Below are 14,397 nucleotides of genomic sequence, written 5' to 3'. Positions count from 1 at the left end.
GATTTGTTGGTCACCTTTTCCAAATGCTAGTGTAAAACTCTTTTTGTTCACCCCATTCAAGCAAGCTTTACACGTTTGACATTTATAGAAACCTTGTCTCTGGTTAAACCAGTTCTTTTTGGGGATTTCTATTGGATTTTTCACTACTAATCTGTCTCTCATATTTGGTGCTCTTCTATGAGTGACTGTTGGTTTGCTTGGTAAATATGGACCTAGTATTGGGTCATTCTTAACCAATGGCCAATTTTTTCGAATAATTCGACCAATTTCTTTATTTTTTTTGTTGTAGCTTACAATCATTCTGAAGTCGTCATCTTGTGGTATCTCTGTTTTTGATACTTTCGTGTTTGTCTTGGCTAAAGCTGTTTCTAAAAGGGAACTTCTGTCTACCTCGTTGCTTTTTGTTATTGCCTTTTCAATGCATGTTATTGAATACCCTCGTTCTAAAAATCTGTTCTTGCTTGATTCTTGTGCTTTAGAGAGTTCTTCTGGTGTACTGCATATGCGTTTAATTCGTAACATTTCACCGTATGGAATGCTTTCTATAAGATGTTTCGGGTGATGGCTGGTTGCATGTAATATGGAGTTTACAGCTGTTGGCTTTCTGTGTATTCTTGTCTCCAAATTGCCATTCTCTATATAGACCTCAACATCTAGGAATGTTACATTTGTAGGGCTGATATCTGCAGTAAAGTTCAAGTTGATGTCATTCTGGTTAAGCTTATCAATGAATGTTTCAGCCTCTAATTTGGTGCCTCGCCATATAATAAACAAATCATCGATATATCTCCACCAACATTTTACATGATCACTCAGTATGTTAATGAAGTTACGATGGAGAATCAATTCCTCCCACCACCCCATATGGAGACAGGCGTAGCTAGGGGAGAAACTAGCTCCCATAGCTACGCCTCTTATCTGTTGGTACAGGCTATGCTGGAAGAGAAAGATGTTATTATATAAACAGAATTCCATCATATCTAATAACATTTTGCTATGTTCTGCATACACAGTATCCCTTTGGTTTAGATAGAATTCTGTAGCCCACAAGCCATCTCTGTGACTGATGCTCGTATATAACGAGGTAATGTCCATTGTTATCAGCAGGAAATCTGATTGCCACTTTATATCTTTTATTTTGGCCAAAAAGTCTCCTGTGTCTCTCAAATATGAGGGTAAATGTTGGACATGTTCTTGTAGAAAGTGGTCGATATATTGCGACATATGTTCTGTTAGGCTGTTTATTGCAGAAATGATCGGCCTGCCAGGTGGATTCAGATTATTTTTGTGAAGCTTTGGTATGAAATATAGCACCGGTGTTGTTGGGGTGTTATTTTTCAAAAATAGAAATTCCTCTTTATTTATCAAACCTTTGCTTTTCCACGCAAGTAGTTTGGCATACAATTTTTCATTTGTCAATTTCAAAATATTTTGGTCACATCTGCGGTAACAGTCCTGATCCATAAGTTGCTTTTGGGCTTCTAGTAGATAGTCTGTTTTTTTCCAGATAACTAGATTACCTCCTTTATCAGCATTTCTTATCACCACTTGTCTATTTTTAGATAGTTTGCTCATTAGTTGTTTATATCTTTTTTCCATATTTCTTTTCTTCCTGTTTTTTGGTTTGTTTATAGCCATGTTAAGGTCCTTCAGTTCTTTCGTGATTTGTTCATGGTAGATGTCTATCCCATCTCTTGGCATTATTGGGACAAACTTAGATCGAGGTTTGAAATTAGTAGTACAAGTTCTGTTTATTTCTGTTAGATTTTCTAACTCAGTATGTGATTCACCGTCTTGTGTTTGTGTCGTTTCCATTTCCGCCAATTCCTCAATGAAATGTCTTTCTTGAGTATTAAACATTTGATCTCTTTCGGTTTGTTCATTTGTCAAAGGTGTTTCGGGTGTTGGTATTTCTTTTCCGCTTTTTATTAGATGGTGTTTTCGCAGTTTTAATTTCCTAATCCCTTTGTAAATATCCATTCGCGTTTTTGCGTAGTCAAAGGTACTTTCAGGGGCAAAGGACAGACCCAAAGACAGGAGTTGTAATTCAGCCGTATTTAAAGTTATGTCTGATAGGTTCGTGACTGTGATATTATTCATTGCTGTTGACGCTGTCATTGCATTGGGGGATTCTATTTTCGATTCCACCTGCGCGTTTGATATCTCCTTGTCGGTTCTCCTTTTCCTTGCCCGTCTCCTTTCTCTTCGTTTGCGGCTTTGGCTTTTGATTTTCCCGGCGGTTTTGCTGTTTGGCGCTTTGGCCGAAGGATTTGTTTTTGTTCCTCGACTAAAAAATCAAGCTCTTCCACCATTGTTATATTGGTTGGTACTCGTCCAGATCTTATGTCGTCAGAGTCACTTTCGATTGCTGAGCTTAAGCTAGAGGTTGATGATCCTCCCTGAATGTCTTGTCGGGAGTTTATATTCGCCCCTCTTATGCCACTTTGTCGGGAGTTTATATCCGCCCCTCTTATGCCACTAAATTTTGAGATTTTCATGTTTTCGTACTTTTTGGCGAAAGTGAAAATTCTGCCACACTCATAATCGTTTTTGTCTCGGTTATACTTGTACGTTTTACGCTCTCTTATTTTTTCTTCCTCTTTTTGAAGCCTGTTAGTCATTTCCTGTCTTAGTTTATTTGCTTCATCTGTTTGTCCCATGTTTTTTATTTCTTCATTCAATTCGTCTATTTTTTCTTGTAGTTTTGCGCGGTCCAATTCCGCGTACTTTACCAGAATTATCATCAGCTTTCTCGATGACTCCAGATTGGCTTCCGCCCATTCTTTGAGCATATTTGGGTCGGGGGTCTCATAACTAGGTGCCAGGAGGATACGCAGCCCCCTTGGTACTCGTTTTACGTCCAAATATCTTTGTAATGACCTTCCCTCCCACCATTTACTTTGCTCCTGTTTGCACATTTTCTCCAGTGCCCGAAATTTATCCTTTAGTGTGTCACTTTTAGCGTTTGATGTCCCAGGTGCATTCTGGGATTTGGTGTTCAGTCGCGGCGTTACAGCTTCATCAAACATTTCCACCGCTTTAGCCTCTCGATCTTTTAACGTGTCTGACGACATTGTAACAGCTCTTATAATTTGCCGATATTTTAGCGTTTAATCACTACCGTTGCTGAGTGTTCGTTGTGTCCAAACACTACGGTCGCGTGACAAAGCTTACTCTCCTCGCCACCCAACTTGTTGATGCCGTGCTTTGTTTGTTCTTACCTTCAGCTTTTCACCGGCACGTCTCGCGTCCTCCGACCCCGGACTTCCGCTACTCCGCTTACTCCGTAAGAAACTTGCTGCACGTGTAGCACCGTTGGGGGGCCCTCCGTAGGTTTGTAATCCTCCAGGATAACTTGTGGTTTTTCTGTCCGTTGCCGGACTCCTCCTCTGTACTCCGGAAAAAGCCCTTTTCTGTCTCAGGCGAGGGGTCTGTGTAATACCGGTAAAGGAAGGACACCGGTCATCAATATTTCTGCCACTCCACTTCGCAAGCAGGACGCAGGCGCTCTCTTCTCCCGAAGAGACACATGGAGCACAGACCCAAGTAAGTAGAAAAATTGTCGGTTTATTGAGCTGTTACTCAGTCGGCCATTACGCGTTTCGGTACTGACGTACCTTGATCACATGACACAGTAAATGGTCACCTGGTTTCTTATATACCAACATTTGCGTTTTTTTCTCTTTTGTTAGTGATGCAATTTAAAGTGACAGTGCTCTAATAATGACAAATCTGTACATTGGTTGTTATAACAATTTTGGCTCCATATGTCATTTTAGCACACATTTCATATCGGTATAAATACCATAAGATACATTTCCATAGTAATATATACATCTTCATTTCATTTTTACATGTATTTCTGTGCAAATTTCGCAATAAAGTGCACGTTATAGTTAGTTGGACTCACTATAACTTGTGCGTGCAATGCAATGCTGATGACGCCACATATTATATCACTCATGACATGGTCAGTGACATCATTCATGACATTACTGATGACATCTCAAATGACATCACTGATGACAACATCCTTGTGACAAAGTGGCAGACCTCCTATCAGCATAAAATAACCTTTGACACACACATTCAAAAATAGAAACTAACATTTTCTTAAAAAAGGAGAAACCAATACCAATTACAACAACTTATTAGGTAATTCCAACATCTACATACACATCCACTCATTCACCAACAGTTCTATATAGTCACTCATGCATGTACTTACTCATCATATGTACTCATACACCTATACATCCTGTTACACACTAATACTCATCCATATAGTTACTCACACAAAAAATTCACACATGCAAATAAACTATCAAAAAACCATTTACTTGATTATACTGCTATATACACACCACTACACATACTTCTACAGAAACGGAAACATATTTACTCTCTTAAACAATCAATTATAAAAGCACATACTCACTAACCCACCCATACACACAATCATCCACCCATACAGTCTTGCACACATGCTGTCTTCAAAATACATACAAATAGTGAGTCACTCATTCATGCATCTGTGCTCTAAGTAATATCCCCCACCGAACCATACAAACACTGATAATGATACTCAAAAAAACAACTAATAACCCATATACACACTCATGTAGCTACTCATCAACCCATGTAGCCACTTATACACAAAGTGAGACACAGATACAGATATTTAAATATTTAAACATTACTCGCTAATATATGTATTCACTAAGATACATTTAATAAGTCAGTTAACCAATCATTTGTACACAAAAAAACATCCATTGAGACATTTATTTACCCATTTATTCTTCCATCAACCTTTAGATATACATATATGAAAAATTTTTATTTTTCAGAAAGATACACATTCACTGGATGATGTCATCAGTGATGTCATTTGGATGTCATCAGTGATGTCATGAGTGATGTCACTGACCATGTCATGAGTGATGTAATATGTGACGTCATCAGCAGTGCATTGCACGCGCAAGTTATAGTGAGTCCAACTAACTAGCTTCAGGCAGATTCCTCAACCGGCGCCAAAGTTATTCGCAATAGAATGTTGAGATTTTGCATTGAAAATAATCCTAACTATAACTACCTACTGGCGACCGCCAGTAGGATATATATATATATATATATATATATATATATATATATATATTACGGACTCAACCTCAACACTTAGGGCCTCATTAGGATGGAGGATTTTCCGCATCCTCCGGGCCGGCGGAAGCCACCGCCGGCCTGGAGGATGCGGAAAATCCTCTGCGGACCCACCAAGACCCACCGCCACATTAGGATGGCTGGCGGGTCCTGGTTTCCGTCCGCAGCTTTTCCTCCACGGTTAGCTTACAACCACAGCGGAAAAGCACTAATATGGTGACGGTGTCTCTCAGACACCGTCAGCCAGATTAGGATGTGCATGGAAACATGCTTTTCCGCGGCGGCATTTCCGCCGTGGAAAAGCATGTGTAACTTCACTGCGGGGGCCCGTTGCGGGCCCCCTAGGTGAAGGGGGGGTGGGGGGTGCACATGGGGGGTACCTATGGTACCCCCCTGCATTTGTATGCAGTAAGCGGCAGGCACCGCGCGGTGCCTGCCACTTTCTACATACAAATGCAATGCGTGCGTTTTTAACATTGCTGCGGGTGCAGCTTGAAGCTCCACCCGCAGCAATGTTAAAAATAGAGGATGTGACCGCAACCCTTGCGGTCACATCCTAATTGCACAGGAGGGAACTCCGCATGCCATGCGGAGGTTCCCTCCTGCTCTGGGGTCGCGGACGGACGATCCTAATGACCCCCTTAGTCTGGAGAGGAGACGACAACAATGTGGTGAAAACTTCTTTTTACTTTCTATCTTCGCCGCTTTCAACGCGTTTCGCCTGACCCAGCAGGCTTGGTCACGAATAAAGTTTCCAATTAACAAACAACATTTAAAGTGCATTGGTGTCATGTGATACATCACATGACACATAAAATCATAGAGCTGAACGACAGACTGATACAGGTTTCTGTGGTGCACATTTCCATCAAATTAATTAAATTCATTACGGAGTTAAATTCCAAACATGATCACACAATTATTTATACGTAAAGCATGGTAAAGTTATTATTGTCATAAGAATAATTGCGCAATAAAACGCAAATAATCACGCCCATTATTACGGCGTCATACTCAAATGAAGAGAATGGTAAACATAAATTATTGCACACAATTCAGCCCAAGTGGGCAGTTTAACCTCTTCCAGACAAACTATAGACCATATAGCAAGATGTTTACTTAAGCTCAGTTAAATCACACTGGAATCAAAACCCCAAATTGCATGACGGATTAGCATCAGCCAACAGAGTCCAATACATTTACAAATCTAGCCCCAGTGGGCAAATCAGGTCAGTTCATTCATTAAAGTGAAAAAGCAAAATTTTAACAAGTGGTATAACAAAAACTTTAAAAATAAAAGAAATGAATGGCACTACCCTGGAAGCAGAAATACAAAAATAATCACTACTTCATTTTGGTCAAAAATTCATAGGTACGTGTACAGATCCTCTTCAATATTCAATCCGTATGGGCTTTTCTAATTTAATTCCACAATGTACCACGATTCAAGCTTGCGAAGCTTTTTAATCCTGTCCCCCCCTCTCTCATTCATGGGTATAGAATCAATTACAAAATAGGACAGACTGCTAGCATTTCTATCATGAAATTTTTCGAAATGCCGGGCGACCGGATAGGATCTTAATCGTGCTTCCTACATACTGCAGGTTGCAGTCACATTTCAAAAAATAAATTGCATAGTCTGTCTTGCAGTCATATTGTCCTTTGATCTTCTTGGTTCTATTGGAGAGGCCTGGTTGGTATGTACTCACATTTTTCCCATGCTCACAAGCTTTACACTTATTACATTTCAAAAAGCCATCTTTCCTAGACAACCAATTGCTCTTTTTACTCTTTTTCTTAGCTTTTGTCAACGTGGTTTTCACTAGCATTTGCTTGAATGATTTTGCCTTACGAAATGTTATAAGGGGTCTGTTGGTTAGTGAGGGACCTAAGATTGGATCATTCTTAATAATGTGCCAATGACGTGACAAAATTTTCCTCACCGATCCATGCAGTTTATTATAACTGGTGACTAACCTGCACTCATTTTCAGCTTGATTCTTCATCTTACCCCTGTTTTTGAAGAGGACCTCTTCTCTAGTTTTTTGTCTGACTTTCATGAAAGATGTATTTAAACAGTTATCACTATACCCCCTCTGTTTGAAACGTGATTGAAGGTCGATTAATGCACAATCTCTGTCATTAGGGTCACTGCAATTTCTCAATACCCTCAGACCTTCCCCATAGGGGATACTGTTCACCAAATTAGTAGGGTGGAAACTACTGGCATGAAGCACAGTGTTTCCAGATGTTTCCTTCCTATACAATTTAGTCTGTAGTTTGTTATCTTTTATGTAGACTGTAAGGTCTAAAAAGTTTACAGACTCCGTGCTCACAGTACTAGTACATTTTAGATTGAAACAGTTTTTCTGTATTTTAGCTAGAAATACATTTAAGTCAGATAGTGGGCCTCTCCAAACAACAAACAAGTCGTCAATAAAGCGACTCCAATGGAGGATGTTGTTTTTCCATTCCTCTTGGCACTGCTTCCGGATCACCTGCTCCTCCCACCAGCCCATATGCAAATTAGCATAGCTGGGGGCGAAGCAGGTGCCCATCGCAGTGCCACAGGTCTGATGGAATAGTTTGTCATTAAAGATGAATTGTTTTTTAAGCAAGTTGAGACCATTGACAGAAGCATTTGGGTATGAGCCCATAATTTGATTGGTCTTGTCCCAAGGAAGTGTCTTATCGCATTAAGCCCATCACTGTGCTTAATGCTCGTGTACAGAGTGGTGATATCAATGGTCACCAAAATCAAATCATCTTCCCAGGGAATGTCATAGATGGATTTAAGAAAATCCCCTGTGTCCAAAATATACGACAGGAGTTGAGCAGCTAATGGATTTAAAAATGAATCAATGAATTTTGAGGTATTTTCTAACCTGCTACCTATAGCAGAAATAATTGGTCTGCCAGGGGGATTACAAGGGTCCTTATGCATCTTGGGGAGCAAATAGAAAACCGGGGTAACTGGATTGACTATTTTAAGAAATTTAAACTCGTCATGAGTGATCAATTGCTGGCCATACCAGTTATCCAGTTCTGAGTTGTATTGTGCGTGACTATTGAACATAGTTTCTGGTTTGACCCTTACATAACATGCTCTGTTGTTCAGCTGTTTATATGCTTCAAGCAAGTATTGCTGTCTATCCCAGAGAACTACATTCCCGCCCTTATCTGCATCACGTACTCTGCACTTGTCTTCCTGTTTGATCTTATTGATAAGGGCAGTCTGATCTTTTTCTTGCTTACTGAATTTTTTATTGCACACACCAGTACATTTCTCCAAGTTCTTTAAGTCATTCACAACTAGATCATTGAAGATGTCAATAGTGTCTCATGCAGTATATGGAATATACCGGGATCTAGGTCTAAAACTAGTCGGATCACTTGCATTGATGACCAGACCTTCAGATCTTGCTACCTCATCCGCTTGATTCATCAGTTCTATTGGCTCATCAGCAATATGTCTTTCAAAGCTCGCACCACTTTCATTATCTTCGTATACTATACCAGATGGTTGGATGTCGAGCATGAGGTCCATGTCTTGTACATTTAATTCACCCAGTGAAGCCTCACTGTTTCCGTGATTAGAAGTCTCGCTCACTGAACACTGGTTCATAGAGAAATGTTTTTTTAATTTCAAAAGTCTCGTAAACTTGAAAATGTCTATTCTGGTTTGGACGTAATTGAATTCCGCAGTCGGGCAGAATGATAGTCCTAGGTTGAGGATCTTCTCCTCCTCAGTAGACAGTTTCATGCTCGTCAAATTAATCACCGATGTTTTGGGTTGTGTCATATCCGGGATAATGTCAGAAAATATGTGTGCATTTTTCATTGCTCTTTGTTTTGCACCTTGGCGCCTTTTACTCCTTTGCCTTTTCCTCTTGGCGGTTTGGCATAGTTTACTTTTGTTCTTGGGCGTAGGTTGAACCGTCGGACTTCTTGAAAAAAATATATATATGTTTGTGTGTATATATATGTAATGTGTGTGTATATATAGGGAGGGCACTCGCTCTTTCACTTTGCCTTAATACATTTGCACTGCTGGGACCTTACTTGGAGTGATGGCTTGTTGATTTAACAACAGTTATTCAGCTTGTGGATTGGAGGTCTGCGCCCATAGGAGCCGCCACCAAAAGCGGTTGGGATCCTGCTTGTTCATATATATATATATATATATATGCGTGTAAATATATATATGTGTGTGTATATACATAAATGTGTGTGTAAAAATATATATGCTGGGTCTGGTGGCTTAGTGGACTAACGCGTCCACTGTAGGGGCCTGTGTTTTATCTCATGGTCACAGGTTCACTCAGCCTTCCATCCTCCTGAGGTTGTTAAAATGACTACCATTGAGTTGGGTAACAATAAACAATTGTTATTCAGTGCCAAGATTCCCACAGGTGACTGTGCCCTTTATATATACACACATGTTATGTTAAGTTATTTCATACAAGGTGTATTTCTATTATCTTTAGTTGTTTATTTTAAATGAATTTATCAAGATAAAATAGCTTTTCTTACTTTTAATTCTAATTTATCTCTTAGTGCTATCAATTGTTGCAGATTATCTACATTATAATAACCTATAATTTTCTAAGATTTAGTATCACCTGTTTATCTTTCTTTCTCTTTTCTTCTATCCTTTTATTTCTTCACTGTTTCTGTTTTTTTCTAAATTCAAAGTTCAGCTTTCTTTATATTAATTCCTGCCGGTCTCAATGAATTAATGTAATTTGTAATCAAATGTAATCATATGTATTGTTCATTATAGTTCTGACATTGTTTGTTTTTATCCTGTGTTTTCTTACATTACATATACTATTGTAGAAAGGCTACCAGTAGGCTCTGCAAAGCTCTGAGTCACCATAGGCGCCTATATCAATTTTTCAAAACTGTTGTTTTGAGATGATGAATTCCAGTGTAGTGGGCAGGGCCCACTATCCCATAGTAAATGAATCTGTAGATTGGAAAGTCTGTCACAAGAATATTAAAGTTTAATAATTTTGCTAGTTTGTACAGAGACGGATTTCAACTGCCTAGTCATACAAGCAAAATCAAGTCACATTGGCATAATGCAGAGTATTATTTATTGCATTATCATCATATTTCCTCATTTCCCAGTTTCTTGATAGTGGTATATGCTTCTAGGAGACAATAAGGAGTGAACAGTCAACACATGTTTTGCCCCTCTGTATGCGCAGGCCTGGTTTTTTTTCAAGGCTTGAATAGCTAGGCAACATTAAGTTAGACCTAGTACTGGTTGACAGAGGCAAGCTATTATATTTTAGGTTACAAGGATGTCAATATTTAGGATGCAAAGACGTACTAAAAAAAGGAATGGTTGAATACCTGCAGCCCTGCAAAAGCCTAAGTGTAATTTGGGCTATTTTAATAACAATTATTAATCTTAGAAATGTGGTTATAAGCAACTAAATGAAAGATGCCAAGTCGTAGAATTCTCAGTTGCTTACGGATAATTTTTCAGATGAAAGCCTAGACAAAACAAGAACTTTAGGCCATAATGTACTAACGTATTTCTGCATGGGCACTGAGTTGGTAAAACCCCTTGATACACCAAACCCATTGTTCTCAACTTATAGCACCTCGTTATAGAACAGCAATTTTAGTACCTTTTCTGACAAGACGTGTTGTAAAAACTTAGTTCAGCTTACGTGCAAAAAAAAAAGGAATGGCTTAAATTCATGTCCGCAATTCACACAATGTGAAATTACACTTATACATTGATTTAATAACACAATATAATACAGTACCATGGTATAGAATTACAAGCGGAATATGTGTTCCCAAGAGCATTAAGGTGATGAGTGAGAGCACCCACAAACCTCTTAATGTATGGCTATTTAGAAACTTTTGCATGCTGGTTCATTTTCATTCAGGACATAAATGGAAATGTGTTCCTTTTAAGAGCAAGAATAATTCTTCAAGTAGGGACTGAATGAAGACTGAACATGCTAAAAACTTAGCACTGTGACTGTCTCATCTTCCAAGGGGAGCTAATAGAATAATTTAAGATTTTGCAAAATACAAATTGTTCTACTTTAGATGTAGATGTATGTGCACAGATACTCGCTTAAAGGTGAAAACACATTTTGCAATGGTATGTAGTAAAGATAATGACAGTATCTAGAATTCTGTTGACATAACTGGCTCATCCATTGATTTTCAAAGATCAAAGTCACTGTGGATAGAAAATATGATTTTTTTAAATGACATAAAAAAATCTGAAGTAACAAATGAAAACAATACTGTGCTTTTTCCCCTAAATAGCGTGTTGGATACTGCAAGGGAAGCCAAATAAGGAGATCTGAGGAGGATGAAGTATCTGTTTCCTGTGAAATCTATGGACCGATGGTACTGTCTTCTCTGCTTTTATCTAATAATTTTTCTCAGATACATTCATATCACGCGATGGTAATACATAACTGGTAGAAAGCAATTGATGATAGCCATTTCACCACTCCTGCCTGCCAATGTAGATGTATCACATTCAGTGTTGGAGTGATGTGGGACTGTGCTGGAATGTGGAAACCTAAAAGGGTGTGAAGTCATTTTACAAAATGGGATTCAATGTATGATATGTAAGGAGCATATGTTATGTTATGCTATTTGTATTGCCTACCACCACCTGCAAGGGTATTCCATCGCTTCACAGGTGTGTGAGGCTATCCCCTGGAAGGGGATTTACTTGAAAAGCCAAGTCTTCAGCTTTTAGCAAAATTCAAGAATAAAGGACGTGGCTCTGATGCCACTGGGTTATTTTTTATCAAGTGCCAGTGTTCTTGTATTATTCTATGGATCGCTCCTTCCTGTTTGTTAACGGTAGTAATCATTCAGAACTGTGAGATTCCTTTATTGTACAGTATATTGTCATATTCATGGCCATGAGTATATACTTATCCTCCAATGGGATGTCAAAGATTTTCTTTAAAAAAAACAATTTATCCTGTATATATTATGGTAGGTTCCTTACAAAATTTCTCGGAAAATAATCCACATACTTAGAAGTATTTTCAAAGCCCCGCCACCCCCCAGTGCTGAAATAACTGGGCCTTTATTGAGAGATATTGTAATTTTAAACCGCAACTCTTTAAAAATGGGGTACCTTACCTTGGACATATGGTCCATTGATGCCCACTTGGGCTGTACTAGGTATCAGAAATTAAAAATTAAAAATTAATTTATGGTAACTGGAGTATAGTAGCTTTTAATTGGGATATTTTGCAACATAGCCTAATATACAATTATGTGTTTTATTTTAATATTTTGAATGTTGAATATGTAGGAAGTACAAATGTCAGTGCGTTGATAGTTATGCTTTCTCTGTCCATGATGATGTCATTTACTCGTACTTTAAGAGCACATAATCAAAATGGCTTCTCTATGCGTGATCAAGGCTGCAGGGCAGCTGAAACGCAGCAGTGTAGCACAATAGCCGTTTGACTAAAATGCTGTATGAGCAACACTCCGAAGTGTCGGTAATCCTTGTATACATGTGGAGGAAGCAGGCAGTAATGAAGTATCACAGAGATTACGGACTCCATATTTTAACTGATGCAGCCTTCATTCAATTCAGTAGCATGGCGGCGGCCAGCAGTCCATGAGTTCGATACAGATAATTATAGTTAGGTCAGCTGTTTCATTGAAAAAGCATTTGGTCTAGGACAGACTCCAATCACTTTCTGGCCTGGGGTTACCTAAATCTAACTCCAAGCACCCTCGAAGATTATCCAGGGATCAGAGCATATCTTCCCGTATCGCACTATATAGACACATGACCGCCTTGAAGGTGCCCGAAGAGAGGACAATGTGTTGGCAGCTTCTGTAAGTCTGTGGTTCTGGGTTACCAGTATTCCAGTGTTTGCGGAAAGTCGTTGTTACCTCTCTATGGGCAAGAAGTGGGCCTTTGGGAGGCCACATTTCGAGCAAAATTCCTTGAACAGAAGGAGCACCACCATTCTGAACAGGTCTCCCACTTTCATTGCTCTAGTGGTGGCTTAGTCCTCCATTCTCCCCAAGTGTCCATCATGAGGCAGATCCTCCAACATTGTGATGGGGCAAGTCAGGTGAGTATGGGATCTTCCCACGCATGTTTTGTAAACATCTGTTCCAGCACCTGGATATCACTCAAAACTCTTGGGTGTCATCAACTGAAGGGTGTCCCACTCTCAGCTGTGCCCTGGTTAAGTTGTGAAGCCCTGGCACAAAAGATCGCAGGACACTATCTGGGGTCTGTCTGCCTGCCAAGCATTACACAAACCATTGGAGTTGAGCTGCGTTATAATATGCCTCAAAGTTGGGGACTGCCAGTCCCCTGCTTGTCGCTGTGCTTTGCAATGGAGACAACGCCACTCTTCTACGGCCCAGGCCCCATATATATGCGATGATAAAGGAGACTATCTCTCAGAACATTACTCGAAGGATCCACACTTGGAGCATCACAAAAATGGTATAGCAGCTGTAGGAGTGCCACCATCTTTAAAAGTACTACCCGCCCCGCTACTGATAACGGCAGTGTTTTCCAAAAATACATATTTGTCTGAAGAGATCAGATAGCCAGCCCCATTTTTTCATCTAGTAGATCCGCTTGGTTGTGATAAACCTTGAATCCTAGAAAGGACCGGCATTGGTGCTCCCACTGCAATAGTTCTAACTCCTCCGGAGGATTGCGGTCTAGCACTGTTGGATACTGTCTAGATTTCTGCCAATTAACTTTTAAGCTGACAATGAGCCAAACTGTTCTAGCATGGCTCTGGCTCCAGCAAGATCTTCTCCTGTGTTCTTAAGGAAAATCAGTAGATTGTTCACATACAGGGCTATGTGGTGATGGTGGCCATCAACTTGTACCCCCTTATATATATTCCCCCTTCTCGCATAGCTTACCAAAGGTTCCATGGCCAGTGCAAAGTGCAAGGATGATAGAGGACACCCCTACCTCATTCCGCGTCCCTCCTTTGATATAGATACCTTACTGATATGCTCCAACCCGTGCAGAACCTAGCCATGGGGTTTCTATAGAACAGTGTGGTCCATGCCAAGAAACCCCTCCCCACCTGCAAGTGTGTCATCACATCTTATAAATAACCCCACTCCAGGCTGTCAAAGGCCTTTCCTATATGTACAGCAAACATTGCTGCTTCCATGTGATCGTAATCGTTATCCTCCAACAGCGCCAGTAGGCACAAGATGTTCAGCACCATTTTATGG

The 14,397-nt window shown here is 39.7% G+C and overlaps 1 protein-coding gene across 2 annotated transcripts in view; it reads left to right on the top strand.

Moving 5' to 3' along the window:
• LOC147683834 (fetuin-B-like) overlaps positions 1-14,397 on the top strand; it is a 184,597-nt gene that overhangs the window by 64,032 nt on the left and 106,168 nt on the right. For both annotated transcript variants that reach the window (XM_086944233.1, XM_086944232.1), the window contains exon 6: positions 11,461-11,544. In XM_086944233.1, the coding sequence (XP_086800359.1) occupies positions 11,461-11,544 (84 nt within the window). The remainder of the gene's footprint in view (positions 1-11,460; positions 11,545-14,397) is intronic.

This window comes from Lissotriton vulgaris, chromosome 11 (assembly GCF_964263255.1).
Source record: "Lissotriton vulgaris chromosome 11, aLisVul1.2, whole genome shotgun sequence".
Lineage (NCBI taxonomy): Eukaryota > Metazoa > Chordata > Amphibia > Caudata > Salamandridae > Lissotriton > Lissotriton vulgaris.
Note: the sequence above shows the minus strand (reverse complement) of the source record. Positions and strands in the feature narration are given on the sequence as shown.